The sequence below is a fragment of the Dunckerocampus dactyliophorus genome, chromosome 14 (genome assembly GCF_027744805.1).
Source record: "Dunckerocampus dactyliophorus isolate RoL2022-P2 chromosome 14, RoL_Ddac_1.1, whole genome shotgun sequence".
Lineage (NCBI taxonomy): Eukaryota > Metazoa > Chordata > Actinopteri > Syngnathiformes > Syngnathidae > Dunckerocampus > Dunckerocampus dactyliophorus.
In genome coordinates this window covers 27,612,813-27,637,092 of record NC_072832.1, presented here as the reverse complement: position 1 = coordinate 27,637,092, position 24,280 = coordinate 27,612,813, and the positions used below count along the sequence as shown (strand labels likewise).

At 42.7% G+C, this 24,280-nt stretch overlaps 3 protein-coding genes across 5 annotated transcripts; 1 reads left to right on the top strand and 2 right to left on the bottom strand.

Moving 5' to 3' along the window:
- Positions 1-760: 760 nt before the first annotated feature.
- polh (polymerase (DNA directed), eta) lies at positions 761-9,362 on the bottom strand. Of its 2 annotated transcripts, XM_054799652.1 has the most exons (11): positions 9,093-9,362; positions 8,676-8,810; positions 8,383-8,606; positions 8,122-8,285; positions 5,782-5,823; positions 5,554-5,657; positions 5,354-5,473; positions 5,155-5,278; positions 5,011-5,076; positions 4,698-4,870; positions 761-2,094 (listed from the first exon to the last, which is right to left on the bottom strand). In XM_054799652.1, exons 1-11 carry the CDS (start codon positions 9,227-9,229, stop codon positions 1,428-1,430), a joined length of 1,956 nt encoding a protein of 651 aa, XP_054655627.1. In that variant the 5' UTR covers positions 9,230-9,362; the 3' UTR covers positions 761-1,427. The 2 variants fall into 2 exon arrangements, with proteins under 2 accessions (XP_054655627.1, XP_054655628.1); XM_054799653.1 differs by lacking the exon at positions 5,782-5,823 and having other exon boundaries at positions 763-2,094.
- Positions 9,363-11,029: 1,667 nt separating this feature from the next.
- On the top strand, positions 11,030-18,566 carry vdac2 (voltage-dependent anion channel 2). Of its 2 annotated transcripts, none has more exons than XM_054798057.1 (9): positions 11,030-11,164; positions 12,931-13,002; positions 13,093-13,142; positions 14,899-15,051; positions 15,134-15,186; positions 16,695-16,922; positions 16,991-17,141; positions 17,222-17,279; positions 17,928-18,566. In XM_054798057.1, the coding sequence occupies exons 2-9, from the start codon at positions 12,936-12,938 to the stop codon at positions 18,017-18,019; spliced, it is 852 nt and encodes a 283-aa protein (XP_054654032.1). In that variant the 5' UTR covers positions 11,030-11,164; positions 12,931-12,935; the 3' UTR covers positions 18,020-18,566. The 2 variants fall into 2 exon arrangements, with proteins under 2 accessions (XP_054654032.1, XP_054654033.1); XM_054798058.1 differs by having other exon boundaries at positions 11,070-11,164; positions 12,934-13,002.
- Positions 18,567-20,760: 2,194 nt separating this feature from the next.
- Positions 20,761-24,090, bottom strand: LOC129193650 (catechol O-methyltransferase domain-containing protein 1-like). The gene is made up of 7 exons (XM_054798062.1): positions 23,931-24,090; positions 23,750-23,868; positions 22,467-22,572; positions 22,195-22,313; positions 21,508-21,562; positions 21,302-21,435; positions 20,761-21,109 (listed from the first exon to the last, which is right to left on the bottom strand). Exons 1-7 carry the CDS (start codon positions 23,983-23,985, stop codon positions 20,957-20,959), a joined length of 741 nt encoding a protein of 246 aa, XP_054654037.1. The 5' UTR covers positions 23,986-24,090; the 3' UTR covers positions 20,761-20,956.
- Between the last annotated feature and the right edge of the window lie 190 nt (positions 24,091-24,280).

Here is a 24,280-nt window from a genome sequence, read left to right as displayed (position 1 = left end):
CCATGTATTGTCTGTGCACATTAATGCTGTTTTGTGTGTAGTTTGCTAAATTTAGGCCTTTTAAACTATTGGTAGGTTTCAACCACGTGATAGTGATGTGCGATACCACTGATTTTTGTTTCCAATCAGATACATTGTCAAAATTCGGGGTGGTATCGGCAATAGCAATCCGATATCAAGACTTTGTGCAAATTCGTATCGGGTAAATTTTTTAAAGTTGTGTATTTCATATCATAGCATAAAGCTTACAAGACTTAATTTATTGATTAAATTATGAATAAAAATTAAAGTACATTTACCATTTACCAGTATATTGAGGTAGCGAGGTAGAACATAGCCAAGCTAATATGCAACAAGAGGAAAAAAGATGACAAAATCATATAAAATATGTGAAAATTGGATTTTATACAATTGGGGAAAAAACAATAAAAATAATAAAATCATTAAAGTAAATGATGAATTATTAAGAACTACTATAAGAATTAAAACTTTATTCACAATACCCACGTGGCTCTGTTTGAGATTAAATAACGCAAGTATCGATATTTTGATTTGAGAATGGTGTCGGAAGTATGGATGGCCTCACATCACGACCACGTCACCTAGAGGCAGTTCCGGTGAGTGGACGCCGCGGGAAAGCACAAGCTAGCGAGGCTCACTTCCAGGCCCACCGTGGAGCATCGCTGGACGTTCTTCCAGGTTCCAATGTCGTTTTAGCTTTGATTTTAGCATACATTGTGCTTGTTGTTGCTCGCTCACTGTCAACCAGAGCGTGTTTACTCGCGTCCACTCCACGAGAGCCGCAGCTGGTTAGCAAACGCCCAAAAAGGTGGCTTCTCGGCATTTCCTAAACTTTTTCCCGTTCTGATGGACTAGCTTAGTAATAACGTTTTCCCAAACACACATACGAACCATTTCCGCATGCTAGAATATCGCATCTATGCGGTATTTTTGCTTTGATTTGACACGATTTGTAGTTACAAATACATGTCTGGCCCCTCCACTCATCTCTCTGAGGCGGGACAACCGGATGTGACGTCACGCGAAACCCAGCAATTAGGAATGAAGTGAAATACAGTAATTAAAAAAAAATAAAGTCCAAATAATAGGAGATAAAAGTTGTAATTAATGAAAGTCAGAATTTTGAGACTATTTTAATCGCATACAGTTTTAAACCAAAAATACAGCATAAAAAAAGCTAATGAGAAACAAACTAAAGTCCATTTTTAAAAAAGCTGAAAAAGTTTACTTAAGTAGAAAAAATAGGCTATTGAATGTCCTACAGTCTTGTGGTGAAAGTGTTGTAGCGCTTTATAGCAGCATCTGCTGGCGTGTTGTGGTATTACAGCAGAAGTCCCAGACATTAAAACAAACCTCATTGGGACACAAAGGAAGTATTTTTATTTGTATTTTAAAACATAAAAAGATCAGTTCCTTTGGAAAAAAGCGTCCAGAGTTCCAGCAGTTGCAGCTTGCGAGCGCTGTCTTTTGGGAAGAGGTCCTGCTGGGCCTTTGGGTTTTGTTTTCCCCCGAGAGGACTGTGCCGGAGAGGAAGAGGATGGAGAAGAGAAGGAGTTGTGCAAGTCCAAGGCAACGTGATAGTCGTTGTGTTCGGGCATGTCCCACACCGGCACCACCTGACCACAGAGATCACACTTCAGCAGGTCCTCGCTGCAGTCTTCTCCTGGAACATCACATGGAGACGGCCGTGGAACCTCTGCTTGGGCATCTTCTTGCTTTTCAAGGTTGGACTCCTTCAAACATCTGTCAGCGTGTTTGTTGTGGAAAAAAGAGGAAATGTCAGAGCGAGGACGAGAAGACGCAACGCAAGCAGTTGATGATGATGGTTGAGGCATTGATGGAGTCTCCCCCTCTCCTTCTTTCTCCTTTTGTCTGGCCTTCTTTGGAAAGAAAGACTGGATGGTGCTGGGGTGTTTGTGTGTGGATTGAGTCGAGGAGGTCCGCATGCTGGAGGAAAGGTTTTGAGTGGCTGAGACGTCAGAGCTGAGGAAGCCAGCGATGCCGCCCCCTGCTGCTGAAGGGGCATCGCTGAACTTGCTGGCAGAGAGGTGCAGCAGGGTGAGGGGTGGGGCCCTGGGAACATCATTAAAATAACAATTAATACTAGACATGCACCACATCTCCATGCCAATGCCCATAACCCTCTGCTTCCCAACACCAATATGGTACCAATCTACTTTTTAAAAGCTGTAGTTGGTTCACACGTGGAGGTAAGGAGGACTGGAACAAATTAGGATTAGTCCTAATGAAATATGATGACATCACTACTATCAGGAGAACCTGAGTATAGAGGGGGAGGAGCCACCTGCAGTGGCCCAGCAAGGTGCATCGTATTCGGGTACACGCTCTGAGCAGCCGGTGTGACGCCACGGAGGTCTCTGGCAAACCTTTTTCACTTGTCAAGCACTGCGGGGTTGGCGTTTCAGGTGCCTGATGAGTACGAATGTTCCAGTCCACATTTTTTGGCTTCTGATCCTATGCAATTTGTTTTTATAGTCTTGATTGATTGATTGATCCCGATCCTTTTTTTTTTAATAAGCTTTTGTTACAAACATGGATTTGTGGAATTGAATGTGGTTATGAAAACAGCTCTGCAAAGTATTGCTGAACGTGCTTTTTTATTCCACAGCATGTTTGTTTGTTTGTCTTTTGGAACAAACCTCTGAGTCAGCTCCCTAATCCAATAAAAGATAACATAAACAACAAAGATAACAATGCTAGTACTTTTCGGGTAGGACTAATCATTTGACATGATTATAGATCAATTTGTGGTGTGATTTAGAATATATGACTTTTTTTTTTTTTTTTTTTAACAAACTCTCCAAGGGCCTTATGTAATCCCTTTTTAGTTTTTTCCCCAAATTCCTTTTCTCAGTTTTAATTTTTTAGAATTTAGTTTTTTACCTTTTCCATTTATTCTACCAGCATAGGGTGCATGCTATTTGGGTTAGTGAATAAAATGGACAAATCCTTACATTTCTTGATGCAACACATCATTGGTCCATTTAGTGCAGTCATTGAGAAATGGATGCATCTTAGCTAACCTTTCTAACGGGGTGTCAGCCTCAGCACACATTGCTACGAAGTCTTCAACAGACTGTAACGGCCGTGCTTGTGACAAGGCAGAGAGTCACAGATGTCATTCCAATCGCGTTATTAATGCAAGATATTATAATGACACCCTTATTTTCTTTACACAATTAGACAAATGTGACAAACCGCTCTTATTTTGTGTGTGTTGCGAATGGCAATTGACGGTTGATACACACCGGGTGCGAGAACAAACGTGCCTCTCGTCTTTTTTCACTCAGAACCCGCACGTCGTCAGTGTGCATCAAAGCAACGAAACGCAACAAAGAAAATGTACTATACTGTGAAAATACTGCATTTATGCAGCCTGAGTCGAGCACACATAGCTAAACTAAGCAGACCCCGCTAGCTTCCGTTCACGCTCCGTAACAGAGGAGTATCCAAGGTTTTTCACCGCTGTTTGTGCACATATATAGCACACGTGTCATGATCATTCACATATATAGCACATGTGTCATGATCATTCACATATATAGCACATGTGTCATGATCATTCACATATATAGCACATGTGTCATGATCATTCACATATATAGCACGTGTCATGATCATTCACATATATAGCACATGTGTCATGATCATTCACATATATAGCACATGTGTCATGATCATTCACATATGTAGCACGTGTCATGATCATTCACATATATAGCACATGTGTCATGATCATTCACATATATAGCACATGTGTCATGATCATTCACATATGTAGCACGTGTCATGATCATTCACATATATAGCACATGTGTCATGATCATTCACATATATAGCACATGTGTCATGATCATTCACATATATAGCACGTGTCATGATCATTCACATATATAGCACGTGTGTCATGATCATTCACATATACTGCACATGTGTCATGATCATTCACATATATAGCACATGTGTCATGATCATTCACATATACTGCACATGTGTCATGATCATTCACATATATAGCACATGTGTCATGATCATTCACATATATAGCACATGTGTCATGATCATTCACATATATAGCACATGTGTCATGGATCATTCACATATAGTATATAGTATATATGTCATCAAAAATAAGACTTCATGACCCATTTAGGAATATAATGACTTATTTATGATTACATTTGATTTATTATTTCATATGAATTCTTGTGTGTGTGAGCAATTAAATATGCAGCCAATGAAATCTAAAATTGAATAAAATTCAATAAAACGTCCCCGTGATGCCAGTGAGGACGAGCAGCATAGAAAGTGATGGCTGGTTAATAACATGTGGAATAAGGTATTATTTCTTACTTTAGTTATTACATGAGCGACAAATGGAATGTTGAATATCATCAGAAATGTGTTTACCTTTTTTGACTTGACTTGATTGCAATGAAATGCGATGTATTTACTTATGAAATGCACATACAGCCAAGGTAATAAACAATATGTCATATTAAAACACATAGCAGCATATTCACCAGCGGTAAGTGACTCCTATGAAATGTTAATGATGTTCCGGCTGTTTGTATAAAATAACCATGCAAGTCATGAGTTGGCAGTACACGAAGTTAGCGTTAAATGTTCTCGGTGATGTCACGGAATGTACGTACCACGTTGCCTGCTGGTTTCCTGCGGCGTTGAGGCTCTTGATGATGGCCAAGCTGTCCGCCGACAGCTTGGCGGCGTCGTAGCGGACCAAAGCGCAGCAACGGGAGAAGGAGCTGGGTCTCTTGTCGCCCAGCTGACGGACCCCCACCGTTAGCAACTTAGCTACTCTGCCGTTCTGCCAGGTAGAAAGCGTAATCATGAAGGACACGTTGCAGAGGTGCGACAACCAATAATAACATATGACTGGTATGCGCCTCATGGATGCCTGACGCTCTCTGCAGTTCAGTCATGAAACATGTTTTTTTTTCTCCTCACCGCTTCTCTGTCCTTGGTGAGCCGCTCCTGCAGCTCCAGAGCCAGCTGATGGAGCCAATACCGGACCTGAGCAGAGGTACACTTCACATTAGGACAACACATTAGGTACACCCACACATACTTGTATAACAGATGAGCAAGGACCTGCTCTTTGGTAGCTAGCGATGTTTTCCCAGGGAAGTTCTTACTGCAGCCAATAGACTTGGGGAGCTGCCTCGGTTTCACCGCCTCAAACTCCACCCCCCGACAAAGATCATACAGCCACTGGCTGTGAAACGCAACATTCCGTCCTCACAAATCACAACGGCAGAGAGCGCTGGAGGTGGTGCGGGTCCTTACTTACCCCGTTTTCTCTCCAAAGTGCTGCCCCAGTTGGGCCTGAGAGAAGCGGGTCAGATCCCCCATGTTCTCCGCTTGCAGGGTTTCCGTAATGGACGCCCCCAGTTTCCCTCCCAGGTTGCGTCTGGCGTCGATCAATCCGTGTCAAAAGGCAGACGTGTGAATGACAAGCAAGGGTGTCAGATTTGGGGTGAAGATACTCACATCTTGCTGATGGGCAAGGTGCGGAAAAGTTCTGGCACCGACTCTAGTGGCAATATCGTCTGGCGGTTTGGTTTGTTCAAGCCGCACGCCAGCTTAGCCAACACCTGCAGGAAGGAAACATAACATGCAATAGAACTAATATGAATATCATAACATTATCCACTTTTCTTTATTGATGCCATCATTTTACATTCAATTGTAACACTCAGCGCCTTTTCCACTACTTACTTTCTTCCGACTAGGCCTGTCACACGTGCTCAGTGTCGCTCGCTACATTGCAAAAGAAATGCAACCACTCAGCACGCTTACATGGCACACATTTCATGCCATAACGGTCTACAAAATGTTGCCGATAATATCCAATAGACAATGATTTCTAGCACAATGATCGACCGGCAGAATTTGTTATCGTGACACGCCTACTTGAGACTTTTGATTGGCTAAAATGCTACTAGCTAGTGGTAACAGTATGGTAACAGTAGTTACCAGTGGTACAGACTTTTTAAATGTGAATCAAAATGTATTAAAAAATTATAAAAATGTGAATAGACTTTTAAAAATATATATTTTATTAGCTGTATTTATTTTTTTAACCCCAAAGTGTGAAAAAATAGCTTTAATGTAATATAAAAATAAAATTAAATATATGCTATGTTGTACACACATATATAAAATAAAATGTATTCAAACATAAAAATGTGTATTATATATTTTATTTGTTTTATTTTTTACCCCCTAAGTGTGTGTGTGTGTGTGTGTGTGTGTGTGTGTGTGTGTGTGTGTGTGTGTATATATATATGTGTGTGTGTGTGTGTGTATGTATATATACTGCTCAAAAAAATGAGAGGGACACTTGGAAAACACATCAGATCTAAACTGGGGGAAAATGATGTTGAATATGTTTCCTGATAATAAGTGGGTGATGTATTAGTAACAAAATGATGCCACATCATTTGATAGAAATGAAAATGATCACCCTATTGAGGAGGGAAATCAAAGACACCCCAAAAATGAAAGTGAAAAAATGATGCAGCACACTGGTCCATTTAGCTAAAATGTCATTGTAGCAACTCAAAATGATTCTCAGTAGTTTGTGTGGCCCCCACGTGCTTGTACGCATGCCTGACCACGTGGGGGCATGCTCCTAATGAGACTACGGATGGTGTTCTGGGGGATCTCCTCCCAGATCTGGACCAGGGCATCAATGAGCTCCTGGACAGTCTGAGGAGCAACCTGGCGGCGCCGGATGGACCTAAACATAATGTCCCAGAGGTGTTCTATTGGGTTTAGGTCAGGTGAACGTGGGGGCCAGTCAATGGTATCAATTCCTTCATCCTCAAGGAACTACCTGCATACACTAGCCACATGAGGTCGGGCATTGTCGTGGACCAGGAGGAACCCAGGTCCCACTGCACCAGCGTAGGTTCTGACAATGGGTCCAAGGATTTCATCCCGATCCCTAATAGCAGTCAGGGTGCCGTTATCTAACCTGTAGAGGTCTGTGCGTCCTTCCAGGGATATGCCTCCCCAGACCATCACTGACCCACCACCAAAGCGGTCATGCTGAATGATGTTCAGGCAGCATAACGTTCTCCACGGCATCTCCAGACTCTTTCACGTCTGTCGCATGTGCTCAGGTTGAACTTGCTCTCATCAGGGAAGAGCACAGGGCACCAGTGGTGTAGTTGCCAATTCTGGTGGTCTATGGCAAATGCCAATGGAGCTCTACGGTGCTGGGCAGGGAGCACAGGGCCCACTACAGGACGTCGGGCCCTCAGGCCACCCTCATGGAGCCTGTTTCTGATTGTTTGGTCAGAAACATTCACACCAGTGGCCTGCTGGAGGTCATTTTGTAGGGCTCTGGCAGTGCTCATCCTGTTCCTCCTTGCACAAAGGAGCAGATACCGATCCTGCTGAGGGTTGAAGGACCTTCTACGGCCCTGTCCAGCTCTCCTGGAGTAACTACCTGTCTCCTGGAATCTCCTCCATGCGTCCAGGTACCGCAGTGATGCCCTGGTCCAGATCTGGGAGGAGATCCCCCAGGACACCATCCGTAGTCTCATTAGGAGCATGCCCCCACGTGGTCAGGCATGCGTACAAGCACGTGGGGGCCACACAAACTACTGAGAATCATTTTGAGTTGCTACAATGACATTTTAGCTAAATGGACCAGTGTGCTGCATCATTTTTTCACTTTCATTTTTGGGGTGTCTTTGATTTCCCCCCTCTATAGGGTGATCATTTTCATTTCTATCAAATGATGTGGCATCATTTTGTTACTAATACATCACCCACTTGTTATCAGGAAACATATTCAACGTCATTTTTCCCCCAGTTTAGATCTGATGTGTTTTCCAAGTGTCCCTCTCATTTTTTTGAGCAGTGTATATATATATATATATCTTTTTAATGTAAATAAAAGCCATGACCAGCCTACTACTTATAAATGGAATGTTAATCATACAGTATTTTTTATTCTGCAATGAATAAGAATGAAATAACGTCAACAGAGACCCGTAGTTTTTATAACAAGACGTGTGTACATGTGGACCAAAGCGTTGTTCTTACTTTGTTGTGTGAGATGCCAGCTGAACATCGGAAGCTTGTGTGTTGCTCCACAGCAGCCCTCATTTCCTCCACGATGAGGGCCCCCACGGTGAGCTGGAGCTCTGCAGAGTTGTGCACGGGCATGGATGCCAACCACTGATGGACACCTGTTGACCTCTGCTTCTCTGTGGAGGAAACATGCATTTGTTCTAACTGCATGCATTTGTTCTTGAGTGAAGATGCTAACACTGATGAATATTTTGGTAGGATGACCACACATACCTTTATCCAAAACAGCGTCCTCATCAGCTGCTTCCTGTCCTTCAGGATAACCCTGTATGTAAGTGGTCCTCAGCAGATGAGCCTCTATTTGTTTGTCTGGCATCTCCTTAAGCCGCTGCTGGACCGCCGCAGTCAAGTCCATGTAGGCCTCGTCAATGCTGGCCCGCTCGATCACGGCAAAGCGAGACATGACTTGGATCACCTCCACGCTGGCCTCCCTGTAGCTGGACCCAACGGACGCGTTTAGGTTTGGCTCCTACGGCATCACACATCACAGCGTGGCCATCACTCACTGGGTCAGGTCCGCCTTGCCGTGAGACTCGCGCACCCTCGCCACCTGGAGATCCGGGCACAGCTTCTTGGCGTCATCCACCCACATGTTTCTGGTGACCCCGTGGGCCCTGGCCTCGTAGCTCACGGCTATGATGCTGACACAAGACAAGACTTTTGAGTCATATTGTAAATGTGAGGCTTGTTCGGCTGCAAATTGGAGGAAGGCAGCAGTTTTTAAATGAAGCAAAATGAACGAACGACACGTGCAATGTGGTGTACCATATGCGAGACGTTGATTGACAGCAGTGCTGTCCAGTAGGGAAGCGCGAAGGCTTTACTTAATGAAAGCGCATCCCTTTTCAATGAACGTCTCTGGATGGCGACACTTAAGGCTTCAAGACTCAAAGAGTTAAAAAAAAACAAAAAAAAAAACTCACCCTCCTCCTTTCCAGGTCTTGTACTGAGCCACCACACAAGGAGTATTCTTCAGGGCTGCATTCAATCTCTGCTCCACTTGCACGTAGAAACAGTCCATGTCCACTAACGCCACCACCCTCTCCTTTCCGTACTCCATTACTACAAGCAAGTCCTTTGGTCACGGTTTATCACAGCAGCTTCGTTACTAACAAAGAAAAAAAGCATTGCCGTCACATTATTGTGTCGTAGTTCTTCTTCTTCTTCTTCTTCTTCTTCTTCTTCTAGTTTAATGGCGGGTTGCAACCATGACTTTACTAAGGTGCACACCGCCACCTACTGTACCAGAGTATGTAACATGAGCCATATACAGTATCTTACTTTATGCTAACTTAGATAATGAGGAGACTACTTATACTACTACTAATAATAATCTTAATAATAATACTATAATAAAATATTCTAATACTTATCTATATTCTATTATATAATCCTGTGTCCTTTAAATATTCTATCACTGCCCTCTGTATATCTCTTACCCCCTCCCCACCTGTTCCTAAGATACCCTCAATGCTTCATTCCCTTCCTATCTTCTTAATTCTTTTCCTTAACGTTACACGTTCTTCCCTATATCTCTTGCAGTGTAGTAATATGTGTTCTACGTTCTCTATACTTTTACACTCCATACATACTTTTGATTTACATTTCCCTGTCAAAAACATCTTGTCATTTAACCCGGTGTGATTGAGCCTCATCCTAGTTAACACTATTTCCTCTTTTCTGTTTTTTCTCTTCACCCCTTGTGCACTGATAGATTTTTGTACTTTATAATACTTTCTCCCGCTACTACCCTCGTCCCACCTATTTTGCCATTTCTCCATCATTTGTTTTTGATTATTGCCTTTACTTCGCCTTTACCAGCAGGTATATCTATAATTTCATTCCTTCTAATTCCCATTTTAGCCATTTTATCTGCCACCTCATTCCCCTCCACCCCTACATGTGCAGGCACCCAGCAAAATCTTATTTCTATTTTTAACATGTATAGTTGGAATAGGTTTTGATGTATTTCTAATAATAAATCGTCTCGACTTGATTCCATATTTTTTAATACTATATAATGCTGCCAGAGAGTCCACACAACGTAGCACTCTATCTGGTTTTATTTCCTCTATCCATTGCAAGCCTATAATCATTGCCATCATGTCTGCTGTATAAACCGAGAGCTGGTCAGGTAATCTTTTAATGATGCTATAGTTCATTGTTGGTACATAGATTCTAATCCCCACCTTCCCTTCTTCGCTTTTTCATCCATCTGTAGAAATATCTAAATAACTGTAATATTTATTTGTAATATATTGACTTGCTTTATGTCCTTTTTCACTATCTTTAGAGTTATTTTTTTTACTCTGTTATGTATATATCTACTTCAGGTTTTGGAAATAGCCAGATAGGAATATTGCTTATGGGTATAGAATTATTAATATGTATATTTTTTAATGTTATATTTATCTATTTTATCTTTAATTACCCACCCAAAGCTATTACTTTTGGTTGCATTATACTCCCAACATTCCTCCATCACATCCTTGGCCAGATGTCCATGCCTACATGCGTTACATAATTACGTCATCAAAAGTCGACGGAGGCCGTCTGCCTTTGCCTGCAGTTTTGAAATATATTTCTTATATGCTTTAGTAATATATGAAGAAAAATACATATTGCAAAGTTGAATTACCACAAGTTGACACTTGCCAGCTATTTCTGTTATGCAAGCCAGCCTATGAGCTGAATATAAAAACATAAAATCTACTATATCTATATGAGATAGGCAAATAACATTTCCCTCAAATTTATCATAAGACACTTTAAATATTACATCGAAATTAAAGTGAATATAGTACAATTTTTTATACTCAGGCAAAGCCGTGGACAGCCCTGGTCCTACTCCACGATTGTGATAGGTCAGGTTTCGTTGCAGCGGAGTCTCCTTCAGCTCGTCCTCCAGCCGGTGACGCTTGCCTCGCCCAGTGCGGTTTGAGGAACATCGCTCCTAAAAGTCACGTTAGTCCACCTCTAGACACGTCTACAACCGGTAAGAGACACCTTGACTTGCGGTAGAACTGTTGCTGTAGTCGCTGTCACGCCGGAGGACGCACTCAAACTTGCCGAGCACACGCCGGTAACTCCTGCGAGCTTTAGCGGTTTAGCTAAGCTAGCGGTGGTGGGCATGCTGCGTCTGACTCATGTGTGGTTATAATTAAATTCTGTTGTGTTTAAAACCGTCAGACATGTTCAACGCTTTAGGGGCCGCTGTGTGGTTTATCGACTTAAGTAGCGTTTCCGGGTAAGGGCTTATTAGTCAGTTAACCGTCATTGCGGCCTGTTTGTGCCGAGTGACACGCCTCGACAGCTCCCATCACTTTGACGTGCCACTAATTCGCCCCAGCGTGTGACTCCTCCACCCCGCCTTAGTTTTAAACAATCTGACGATAAGAAGGAAGCTTGGATTGGACCGGGGCTGCAAAATGACCCGTTCTCCCCAGTCGCACATTAACCTTGTCCGCTGGCTGTCAGGCCACCACTGCGACACGCCAGGAGTGGATGGATACGTCACTTAGAGGAGTTTAAATGCGAAGTGGCGACGACAAATGGACTTTGGAGGTTGATGTCTTAGCGCTTGTGCGGGAGGGGGTCAGTCAAAATTCTCATTGCATTTGACTTCAAAGCTGTTTATTGGTGAAAGAATTGCGGGTTTTGTGTGTGTGTGTGTGTGTTTGCAGCTGGGATGCTCAGAATGAGATTTTGGAAAGTATTCCCACTCCTCAAATTGACAATTTATTTGTTTCTCACAAGAATATTAGCCGTAACCTTGTTATTTCTGTCAAGGGTGGCGTATTGTAACTGGAAAACATATGCTTGTCACACATGCATAAATTGCCATGTGCACGCTGCGTGCGTGTTTCATCTGCTCGTCTCTCAGTGCCACACAGGCCGGATGACAAGAGGGTTTACTCGGCATCTGTCTGTGCGCATTGGTTCTATAGCGGAATGAACAGAGAGTGGGCCCTCCTCTCGTTCAGCGTCTTTGTGGAGGCGGGGCTACTAGTGAGTGCATACAGAGTGCTAGCAGCAAATTGGCCTCGTGAGGAAGCATACGCTAACATGAGTAAAGGCATGGAAGCGATGGTTTCTCAGCCCCAGTGTGGCAATACCTTCAGTTTTAAACAGAATGAACAAGGTCAGCGCACGAACACAGATGACAGACAGTTTTCTCAACTGGGGGGGACTACCGACGGAGGTGCCTCAGGCAGCGGAGCCTTAGTTTCGACAGTCGATGCTTACTGAGGCGTTTGGTCGGCAAAGTAAATATAAACAAAACACAGGCAGTGTCGCTCGCTATATTGCAAAAGAAATGCACCCATTCAATATGGTTATATGGCATACATTTTATGCCGTACACTTCATGAAAACAATGGTCTCCAAAATGTTGTTTTGAGTTTTTGAAAAGCGCTCTATAAATAAAATATATTATTATTCTAATAAAATAACATGTTAGCGCTGTAATTGCAATACTGTGAAACTGTCAAACGGCGATATTGTTGCCCAAGGTTATCATACCGTCACAGTCTGATACGGGCCCGTGCCTGGATGCGATGCCCGTTAATTCCAGGTGACGTAGCACAGTGCTTATGGCCCGTGGGTCTTGGCCTTGACATCAGTGGAGTTCAAGTCTTTAAAAGTTCCATCTCTGCCATTTGATATTCACAGAAGCTTTCAAGTTTGTAATTTATGGCAAATCAAGCTCAATTCAGTTGAATTCTTGTGTTTTGCTAACACCCCCCCCACCCATGTGTGCAGAAGCAATGGCCGTGCCTCCTTCATACGCTGATCTGGGCAAGTCCGCAAAGGACATCTTCAACAAGGGCTACGGTACGAGCCGCGCAGATGTTTGACGTGGTTTCTCAGCTGCCGAGTTCTACTCTGACGCCACTTGATAGAAAAACGACTCTTTGTTTTCAGGGTTTGGCCTGGTGAAGCTTGACGTCAAGACCAAGTCGGCCAGTGGAGTGGTAAGCTCGCTTATGCGCGCGCGCGCCGCCATGGACGTTGCACCGTTAATCCGCTTTCATGCGGTTTGTGTGAAACAGCATGCATGGTGCCAGTCATATTTGATCTTCATCTCTCCAGGAATGAATGAATGAATGAATTAATGTTTTGCATAATGTACATTTTTAAGAGCGCTTCCTTTGATGCACAACCAGACATTGTAAAAGGTCAGTGGGCACAATGATCGACCGGCAGAATTTGTTATCGTGACACGCCTACTTGACACTTTTGATTGGCTAAAAAGCTACTAGCTAGTGGTAACAGTAGTTACCAGTGGTACAGACTTTTTAAAATGTATATTTTATTTAGACTGAAGATGACTGAAGACCACAATGGATGTAACTAGCATTAGCGGCATGCTAGCATTAGCAGCGCACTAGCTAGTCACTGGGAAAGATTTTCAACACATCAGCAAAGCATACGTACATTATAGCTTTATAATTGATCTTATTTATGATGTATTGTGTCAAATGTCAAATTAAAAGCGCCACATGAATCCAGAGCCACCATCCACCAGTACCAGCCTGGACAAATATGCACACTAGCACACAGAAGGACCTCACATCTTACCTTCATGCGTTCCCACATAGTATCAGCATTTGGGAGCAAACATGAGGTGAAAGAAAAAGTGTACAAATACAGTATAGTAGTCTATCTGTGCAGTGTGGGACAAAGTGACATGGTGCGTTCAAGGACCGTCCAACAATGTGGGACAGGTTAGCAACATAAACATGCAAGAACTGTGGGATTTCTAACTGTATATTATTTTTAAAAATAAAATAATGGCCCATATTTCCAAAATTGCTGTAATTTTACATCAAATCAGACTAATTATTTAGTAAAATGTATTTATTTTTGTCGTACATTTGTGCCTGAATGTTTCCTGTGGCCTTACTTAGTGCATGCGGGTATAATGTGCTCTTTTACACATCGGAACAAATGTAACCGTAGAATGGAATGGTAATGTTGGTTTTTAAAATAAATGTGGTTTTACATTGTATCGTAACCCGTGTAGTGCACATTTGTGGACTACTTGGATACAAAGTATTGTAAGTCGCCTCTGCAACACTTCGCCATCCTTCCTGTCTGTTATTGTGACTGTGGCAGTGTTGTGAGCTTGAGTAAAAAGTGCCTCGTCATTGACCTCCAAACGGGGTCATTTGTATGAAGAATCAGGCAGGTTATGTCAACATCGTATCGGCTGCGTGTCTTGGCAAAAGCAGGGGGGTAGTCATGTCCACATCAATTAAAAAAGGAAGGCGGGCTGTTTGGGCAATATGAAAGGAAGTGCCGTACAAGCTCCTTCATTTTTTACTGTTGTTTGGTCCTCGCCACGACCACCAAAATGAACCATCTGAAATGTTGCACACATTGAGGAAAACCTTGTCAAACTGCCATAGGTTCCTTGATTATTGTCCTCACGTCACAAGTAAACGTGCAAGCAATGAATGATGTTCCACTGTACTTTGTTTTGTTGTTGTTGCTAGCTAGGCTAGCTAGATACGTAATGGCACGTCATAGATGGAGTGGCATTCAAAGCCCAAACAACTGGGGGTGGTGCTGTGTGGGATGCATTGTGCTCATCAGTGATGTCATTCTGCATATCTTTGCTACCCTAAAAAAAAGCAAACCTGCTGATGACAGACGCGCCCTAGCAAGCCTTGCGATGTACATGTTGGTGTTTTTCTCCTGCAATTTCATGGGACTTTTCTCTGGCAGGAATTCAAGACATCGGGTTCCTCCAACACAGACACCAGCAAGGTCGTAGGCAGCCTGGAAACCAAATACAAGCGGGCCGAGTATGGCCTGACCTTCACTGAGAAGTGGAACACCGACAACACCCTGGGAACAGAAATCACCATCGAAGATCAGGCAAGGACGGCACGCACGCACTAAAGCAGACTCATCATATTCATGACGCACCATCTCATTTGGTCTTCATGGGTCCTCACAGATTGCCAAGGGACTGAAGTTAACCTTTGACACAACCTTCTCACCAAATACGGGGTATGGTAATGCCGTCTTTCATTGTATTGTACTTTATTAATCCCACAGCAGGGAAATTCACTTGTTACAGCAGCAAGCAAGATACGCAAGTAAAGAATACATAGTGACATGCTTCTTAGTCTACAGCAGGGGTGTCCACTTGCATACGCCAAGTTAGAAACTAACAATGCTGCATAGTCTTTTACAGCAATCCCTCCTTCATGGTGGTTAACATTACTAGAGCCCTGTAGACATGAAATAACACCCCCATCCCCTAACCCTCCTATCCTTTAAGTCACATTGAGTGGGATGCAGGATCACTGCAGGGACATAACAAGATAACCACTTAATTATTCTAAACATAAGAAAGTGTTTCAAACAGCGTGGGTAAGGACAAAGAAGCCAAAACTGTACCATTTCCACACGGAATGAGAAGAAAACCTTGTTTTCATTTGGTATTTCTTTCCATGGCATGTCGGCTCGGTCGCCAGTCTCCATGCTGTGTGAAAGGTCATGTCATCTAATAATATCTGATGCCTCGTGGCAACAATACTACATATCGCTTGGACCTTTTTGGACTAATAGCCGGCATAGGCAACCATCATTTAGTCAGGATTTTTTTGAAGAACTGCGATGTAGTGAGGGAGTGATTAAACGGTGATATAACGAGGGATTGCTGTAGTAATACAACCTTACACCTTTACTCTTACTCCCTATTTTTGCTGTTTTTTTGTTTTTTTTTAATATTTCAACCTTCTTAAATCATCTTTGTAAATCTTCTTTTCATAATATTTTGACTATGTCCATAAAATAACTTTTTGCCAACCTCATTTTCCAAAAATGACGTTTTCTAGAATGACATTATTTCATCTCATATCTCATTGATATGATTGATTTTATATATATATATACACACACACACACACACACACACACAGTCAAACCTGTCTATAGTGGCCACTAAAGGGAGACGGCAAAAGTGGCCGCTATAGGCAGGTGGTGTGTGTGTGTATGTGTATATCATATATATGTATATCATATAGCAAGATTATTATTATAAAATTACAGCTGTCCATTTCTGTCATGTTTGTTTTAATTTTCCAACAATTTTTACTTATCGTAAATTTTCTTCCCAGAATATCACGACATTCCATTTTTGCTTTTGAATTTTTTTTAATGTTATTTTGTAAGTTTTCCTTGTAAATTGTGATTTTGAGACTGTGCCCCCGTGCTGCCCCATTCCACATGTAGAAGACGTGAGTTGCTGAGGGTAAAAGATTTCACATGTTGTTTTTTTGTACACAAGAGAAGCTGTGATGCGTTGAAGGCCATAGGATGCATGTGGAGGTGGGCGGTGCACTCAGGAGTCATGCTAAGAATGGGAAAAGCCAGCATGTGCCGGGTTAAGGCGGATGTGGCGTGTGAAGCCATGGAAGAGTGTGATGATGGAGCGATGCTGATGCGTTGGTCGTGTTTTGTGTGTGATTTCCTGTCCGTATGAACGCGGCGTCACCCGTGCGGCCCCACAGCAAGAAGAGCGGCAAGGTCAAGACCGCCTACAAGCGCGAGTACGTCAACCTGGGCTGCGACGTGGACTTCGATTTCGCCGGCCCCACCATCCACGGAGCGGGCGTGGTGGGCTACGAGGGCTGGCTGGCCGGGTACCAGATGACCTTTGACACCGCCAAGTCCAAGATGACGCAGAACAACTTTGCCATCGGTTACAAGACGGGAGACTTCCAGCTGCATACTAACGTGTGAGTACGCTAACGTGCGACGTCTCGGTCAGGAGTTCATCTCACTGATGTTCCCGCTGTCCGTAAAGCAACGACGGCGCGGAGTTTGGAGGTTCCATCTACCAGAAGGTCAGCGACAAGCTGGAGACTGCGGTCAACCTGGCGTGGACCGCTGGCAGCAACAGCACACGCTTTGGCATCGCCGCTAAATACCAGCTGGACAAGGACGCCTCCGTTAGCGTAAGTTACTCGCATCGCAGGAAGAGCGGCGTGCGGAACATTTCACCTGCAAGACGGCTTCAACGCGTCTTCTTTTGCAGGCAAAGGTGAACAACAACAGCCTGGTGGGGATCGGATACACCCAGACTCTTAGACCAGGTGACCTCATCAAACTTTTACCTTTGACGACACTTCCTTCTCTCACACCCTTCAAACACATGCTTTTACACTTGGAGACATTGGAGACACCTCATAGAGCTCATGTGAAGATACGCTAAGAAGTTCATACGTGCATCTCAGCTTCGTCATGAAGGTCAAAGCTTTTTACCAACGTCTGCTCCACTTTTTACATTTTTGCTGTTTTTTTTCCCCCCAAATATTTCAACAGCCGTCTCCGATATTCTTCAGAAATGTTCTCTTGTAAAACTTTATTCCCGTAATATTTACATTTCATTCTCATAGCTTTTTCCTCAACTGAATTTTCCAAAAATGACATCTTTGTTCATTTTTTTTCATATCACGACTTAAAAAAAACGTTTAATAGTTCAACTTTATGCTACTATTTGTCCGCATATTCCTCATAAAATGACGACTTTTTCTCCTTCGATTACAACCGATTTCTCTTATTTTGACTTGATTGTACGACTTCTCACTTCCGCCTCCATAAGGTGGTCTTATGAAGCTACTCGACAAAACCACATCGGGTGGTCGCCTACAGCCGTGTGGTGCTAATGAGAGGCCAGCACAGGGTGTGTGTGTGAGTGGGTGGTGTAGTGGTGCCTAACGTCAGCTCCTCTACCTGCACAGGTGTGAAACTCACCCTGGCTGGCCTGGTGGACGGGAAGAACATCAACGCCGGAGGCCACAAGCTGGGTCTGGGCTTGGAACTGGAAGCCTAAAGCGCTTTCCTCCCACACTAAGGAACTCCGGAATATCAGAAGCAAATTTGGCCTTAACGTTATTTCCCAACCAGCAAGCGGGGGACATCTGGAAGAGATCGGGTTCAAAGGCTACAGCGACAAACTCTGAGCACTGCGTCACGCCGGTGCTTTTCTTTGTATTATTTATATCTTAAACGTAATCTCATGTTCCTGTCCAGCACTGCCATAATCATCGAATAGTCCAGTGGTGTCACTACATCTGATATTCCTCAGTTTTAAAAATACACCAGGCTTCCTTTGCTGTCCAAATAAATCCTTCCCTCCTTCCGCTCACACACAAACACACACTAGGGCGAGCTGAAGCTCTGCGACCCGTCCGCCATCAGAACCTTCAACTCGGCAGTTTTTGGGTTCATCTTGGCCGACCGAGCGAGCAAACGCGTTGGGAGTTCTCAACAGCCAAACTATGAAATCTCAAAGAAGAGTTAAGTGTAAGTCACCTTCTTCTACGTGGAGGTCCTTTTGTGTTTGCTAACTTTTCAATAAAGTCTCAACTCCAAATGCCGACTGTCTCCTGTACTGACTTGGAACCCGATCACATTTATTAATACGTGCTCTTGAATCCCACATAACTAAATGTACAAGTCCCTCGTTAATTGGTACCAGACAATTGTTATTTTTCAACAATTTTGGGGGGGGGGGGGGGGGTTAGGGTTGCACCTGCTGTGGCCCAGCCAAGCGCACTATATTTGGACACAGGCTCCGAGCAGCCAGTGTGAGGCCACGGATATCTCTGGCAAACCGTTTGCATTTTTCAAACGTTTTAGGTGGCTGATAGGGTTTTTGTGTGCTAGATGTTCCCCCCCCACTCATCGTGGAGCGTTTGGTAGAACCTTCCTCTTAAAGTGAACGTTAGCAAGCGAGATCAGGACGTTACGACAGACCGAACAGGAGGACAAAGGACCGCTTGATTCACTCCCCTGCACAATACAGATTTGCCTCACTGGAGCGTTTTTTTAAACTATTTAGATACCGGAGCTATTTTTAATGTTTAATCAGATTTAGCGGTATGAGCAGCAGTATGGTTTCATGCCCAAAAAAGAGTACTACAGACGCAGTATTTGCTGTGAGGATGTTGATAGAGAAGTACAGAGAAGGCCAGACGGAGCTGCATTGTGTTTTTGTCGATGTGGAGAAAGCTTATGACAGGGTGCCCAGAGAGGAAGTGTGCTATTGTGTGAGGAAGTCTGGAGTGGCAGAGAAGTATGTTAGAGCGGTGCAGGACATGTATGAGGACTGGAAGACAGTGGTGAGGTGTGCTGTAGGTGTGACAGAGGAGTTCAAGGTGGAGGTGGGACTGCATCAGGGATCAGCTCTGAGCCCCTTCTTGTTGGCTATGGTGGTGGACAGACTGACAGACGAGGTTAGACAGGAATCTCCATGGACTATGATGTTTGCAGATGACATTGTGATCTGCAGTGAGAGCAGGGAACAGGTGGAGGAGAAGCTAGAGAGGTGGAGGTTTGCCCTGGAAAGGAGAGGAATGAAGGTTAGCGCAGTAAGACAGAGTACATGTGTGTGAATGAGAGGACCCAAGTGGAAGAGTGAGCTTACAGGGAGAAGACATCAAGAAGGTGGAGGATTTGAAGTACTTAGGGTCAACAGTCCACACCAATGGAGAGTGTGGAAAAGAGGTGGAAAAAGTGTGTACAGGCAGGATGGTACGGGTGGAGAAAAGTGTCAGGTGTGATGTGTGATAGAAGAGTTTCAGCTAAAATGAAAGGAAAAGTGTACAAAACTGTGGTGGTGTTTGGTCTAGAGACAGTGTCCATGAGGAGAAGACAGGAGACAGAGCTGGAGGTAGCAGAGGTGAAGATGCTGAGGTTCTCTCTGGGAGTGACCAGGAAGGATAGGATCAGGAATGAGTACATCAGAGGGCAGCACATGTTAGAGGATGTAGTGGATGTAGTGAAAGAGGACATGAAGGTAGTTGGTGTGAGAGAAAAGGATGCAGAAGACAGCCTTAGATGGAGGCAGTTGATTCGTTGTGGCAACCCCAAAGGAAAAGAAGAAGAATCAGATTTATCGGTATAACGTCAATTCCCTCGTATCAGCCCGATAATTATCACACACCTCTTATTATATAATTAAATTGAATATTTTTAGTGTTCAAGCTATGACTTTTTAAAGATGATTTTTAACTAAATTAGAGCCCTGTAGACATGAAGTAACATCACTATAGTTACCTTTACGCTCCTATTATTCTTTGTTGACAATAAGCAGGCTACGGGATCACGGCGGGGACATGAGACAACGGCTGCTGCTAGCATAGCGAGCTACTGAGCTAACTCATTTTTTGGGTTTATCGCTTGACTTTTTTTTGTTCCAGGAGCCTCAGGATGTCTGAAGAAGTTTGAAATGACTGTCTTACTGCATCCAACCTCAGCAGCAACGGCGCGTTATGCAGCTCAATCCAACCGCCTTCAAAGAAAGCTTTTTTGCCTTTGCCATCAAGACATCAATCATGACACTAAATCACATTCAATCCACGTTTTTGCCAACATTTTGCCTTTTGAAGGCGGTGCTGTAAAACTTTTGATGAGCAGCCTATTTCACTTTTATGCTTCTTCGCCATAAATTGCTCTTCTTTTTGCATTTTGAAGCTCTACTTGGAACCTCCTTAAGATCCGACAGTGCAAAATGTACATTCTTCATATTTTTCAACGGGTTTCCTATCGGGCCTGTTAAAACAACAAAACACATTTCTTGTATGTTACTTTTTTTTTAAGCTTTATTTGTTTTAAAATTTCCTGGTAGACTGCATCAATTGCTCTTCCGGTCCAAATATGGCACGTGGGCTGGAGGATTCCCAGACGTGACAGGCCCGGTTCCTCTCATTTGATTAGCAGTTTGTCGGTCGCTAATGAGGGCTACACAAACCACGTTGGATGCCGTTTATCGTTTAATGGCGATGGTCAGCCCGTCCCCCACCGTGATCATGCTCAGGTGGATCCTCTGGTCCTTGTGGAGCTTCTTATTGAGAGCATCCAGCGTCCTGGAGGTCGCGTCGTCAGGCGCTGGATCCACAACCCTGCCGCCCCATAGCACCTTCAGACACACACAATGAGAAGACATGTTCTTCCACTTATCTGAGGTGGGGTCATGGAGGCAGCACTTCGTCCAGCTCCTCCCGGCGGATCCCGAGGTGTTCCCAGGCCAGTTGAGAGACTATGCAGGCTGGCCTGGGTCTTCCCTGAGGCCTCCCACCGGTCGTACAAAGTTCTAGAAGATGTCACCTACGTTATCAACAACGATGATGCCCCCTTTCCGAATGAGCTCTAAGGACTTTTCGTAGTATCCATCATAGTTGGCTTTGTCAGCATCAATGAAGACAAAGTCAAAGGTTCCATTCCCTCCAGCTGCTAGCAGTTCATCTATAAACAAAAAACAAAAGGAAATGAAAGATGAAAATTGATAAGTTGATGGGAAATACAAAAAGTTCTTACTGAGCGTGGTCATCGCCCTTTGGAGTCGCACTTCTATCTTACGCTCCACTCCTGCCTGCGTGGAAAAAATACAACTTTTATGGGTCAATAAATAAATGACGCTGAGCAGCGCATTGATTTGCAAGCAAAAAAAACAAAAAACAAAACAAGATTGGCAAGCAAACATTTGCAAGCAAAAAGAGCTTTTATTTGCAAATCTGGAATTTTTTTGTTCAATTAAAATATGAATTCCTTGAAATAGGAAATAATATAATATTTACATTTATTATATGAATTTATAATAAACAAATGAAATTATAATAGATACATATAAACATAACTATTTTAATTGATATATATTTGAATGTATTATTAATATAAATAATAATGTACAAATTAAGAAAATCATTTTTAAATTGTCCATCAATGACTTTAATTGTAACTAATTATGATGCTAATTTTACTGATGAATCATTCAGGCGAGAATACGACACGAATGACAGAAATGTCAAGATCACCAATCAAAGCAGCGGTGGGCGGGATCAGTGATCCGATTGGTTCAGCCTTCATATTTATTTAACACTGCGCTTCTTCATCTTTTAATAAACGCTTTTCTTTATTGCATGGTTGTCTTTTGCTATATTGTGTCCCATTGTTTTTCTTTATTTTGGTCAGGCTGTTTCATGACCGATGTTCATAAAGCGTCACCTCTTGAAAAAATGGTTTGGCGATGTCCACGTAGACGTCGTTTGTTTCACACGCTACCACGTGTCCGTTATCCGGCATGGCCAGCGCCATGCTGAGTGCGTTATACCCCGTGTACATCCCTGCAGGGTGCAAATATATTCATTCATAATACAAATATAATGCATAAACACATCAAATAAATCAGAAAAAAGATATAAATAACTATAAATAATAAATAAAATATAAACGTAAAAAAAACAGGTAGTAATGATCATGGTTTTGCGTAAGCTCACCGATTTCAATAGCTCTCGTGCCGTTGATGAGTTTCATGAGATTAGCCATGAGCTGGGCTTGTTCACTCGCTACCATCATGCTGCTGCTCTCGTCCTCCAGAGTTCTCTGAAAGGAAATATCACAAAATACTACAATACACACGGTGCACGCAGAGATGTCGGTGTCTTTCTTTTTATTCTAGCAAGCAAAGCAAGGATTTGCAGGCAAAAAAAATGAACATGCATAAAACAATTTGCAAGAGAAAACTGCAAAAAACCGCAAAAAAAAAACGCTTTGCAAATTTAAAAAAATGCAAAAAAGGCAAAAAACTATTTGCAAGCAAACAATAATTTGCAAGCAAAACAATTTTCAAGCCAAAAAATGCAAAAACCACCGTTTTGCAAGGGAAGGGAAAAAAATGCAAAAAAACCATTTGCAAGCAAAAAACAATTTCCAAGAAAAAAAATGCAAAAAAAACATTTGCAAGCAAAAACAATTTCCAACAAAAAAAATGCAAAAAAACATTTGCAAGCAAAAAAAAACGTTTTGCAAGCGAAAAAATGCAAAAAATATTAGCAGGCAAAAAAACAATTAGCAAGAAAAAAATGTCCAAAAATATTTGCAAGCACAAAAATAGTTTGCAATAAAAAAAATGCAAAAAAAAAACTTGCAAGCAAAAAACAATCTGCAAGAAAAAAATGCAAAAAAAGTTTTGCAAGCAAAAAAACAGTTTGCAATAAAAAAAAGCACAAAAAAAAGATTTGCAAGTAAAAAATAATTTGCAAGAAAAAAAAGATTTGCAAACAAAAACTTTTAGCTTTTATTTGCAAACTCTGAAGTTTCTTTTGCAAATCTTGTTTTTTTTTGCTCACCAAAATTTCTTTGGCTGCAAATGATTGTTTTGTTTGCAACACTTTTCTTTAACTTGCAAATCGTTTTTTTGCTTGATTGGGTAGAAAAAGACTAAGAGCGTCTCTAAAGTCTGGACACAAAGGAAATGTGGAGGTGTTGCACCACGTCAGCGTGGATCTTGCAAAGTGCATCAACCTTTGCATTAAGGGTGCTGGAAATCACACTGAAGATGTTTTTTGTGAATATTCCAACTGAATAAAATGTTGAAGATGTCATTTGTTGAGTGCAGCAGCTCAAAGTTTCTCTTCATCACCCTCTAGTGGTCATGATGCGAACTGCTCAGATACATTTTCGAGTACAGGTGCTGGGCATTATTTTGGTTTGCTGTGAAATGAATGTAAATGTACTTTTGTCAACCTTGATTCAACGAATGGTAATGTTGTCTATTTACCAGTCTGAGTTTGGTGAGGACAGGATGTTCCCTCAGCGAGTTGTTCACGACATACTGCAGCACCGAATTGTCCTTTCCGCTGCCGTGACTCTTTCCCACATACGCAGACTTTCCTGCACCTTCAAGACAACACCAGGGTCACCCCCCCCCCAAATGATATGCAAAGTGCTGCGCTTCATACCTGTTAGTAGAACAGACAATCCGATGAAGAGCAGACATCTGGCGTGTGCAGCCATGTTCTCCTGCCGAAGAAAAGGACTGAGTCATGTTTGTTTGGTTACACTGTTTGACCTTTCACAGGGACGACGAGGGAAGGGGGAGTATGGAAAAGGGGGTTATCTGCCAACCAATCAAAGCAAAGCAGGGTAATGATAATACAGTAATGGGAAATAGTGAAAGTTAGTTATTAATGTTAGAAGCATATTGTAAATGGGATTTAAATATGCAATTTATTTAACTAGGGGCTCAAATTTACTTCAACCAAATGATATTTGGAGTTATCTCTGCAAGAGTGAATAGAATGTCTTCACT

Excerpts from the sequence above, each read along its gene's own strand:
- polh (XM_054799652.1), bottom strand. The coding sequence starts at position 9,229 with ATGGAGTACGGAAAGGAGAGGGTGGTGGCGTTAGTGGACATGGACTGT. Across the intron at positions 5,658-5,781 it reads ACAGGCCTAGTCGGAAGAAA|GTGTTGGCTAAGCTGGCGTG; the intron begins GTAAGTAGTGGA and ends TCCTTCCTGCAG. Across the intron at positions 5,077-5,154 it reads CGCTAGCTACCAAAGAGCAG|GTCCGGTATTGGCTCCATCA; the intron begins GTCCTTGCTCAT and ends ACCTCTGCTCAG.
- vdac2 (XM_054798057.1), top strand. The coding sequence starts at position 12,936 with ATGGCCGTGCCTCCTTCATACGCTGATCTGGGCAAGTCCGCAAAGGAC. Across the intron at positions 13,143-14,898 it reads CCAAGTCGGCCAGTGGAGTG|GAATTCAAGACATCGGGTTC; the intron begins GTAAGCTCGCTT and ends TTTCTCTGGCAG. Across the intron at positions 17,280-17,927 it reads CACCCAGACTCTTAGACCAG|GTGTGAAACTCACCCTGGCT; the intron begins GTGACCTCATCA and ends CTACCTGCACAG.
- LOC129193650 (XM_054798062.1), bottom strand. The coding sequence starts at position 23,985 with ATGGCTGCACACGCCAGATGTCTGCTCTTCATCGGATTGTCTGTTCTA. Across the intron at positions 22,573-23,749 it reads TCCTCACCAAACTCAGACTG|AGAACTCTGGAGGACGAGAG; the intron begins GTAAATAGACAA and ends ATTTCCTTTCAG. Across the intron at positions 22,314-22,466 it reads CACGAGAGCTATTGAAATCG|GGATGTACACGGGGTATAAC; the intron begins GTGAGCTTACGC and ends TGCACCCTGCAG.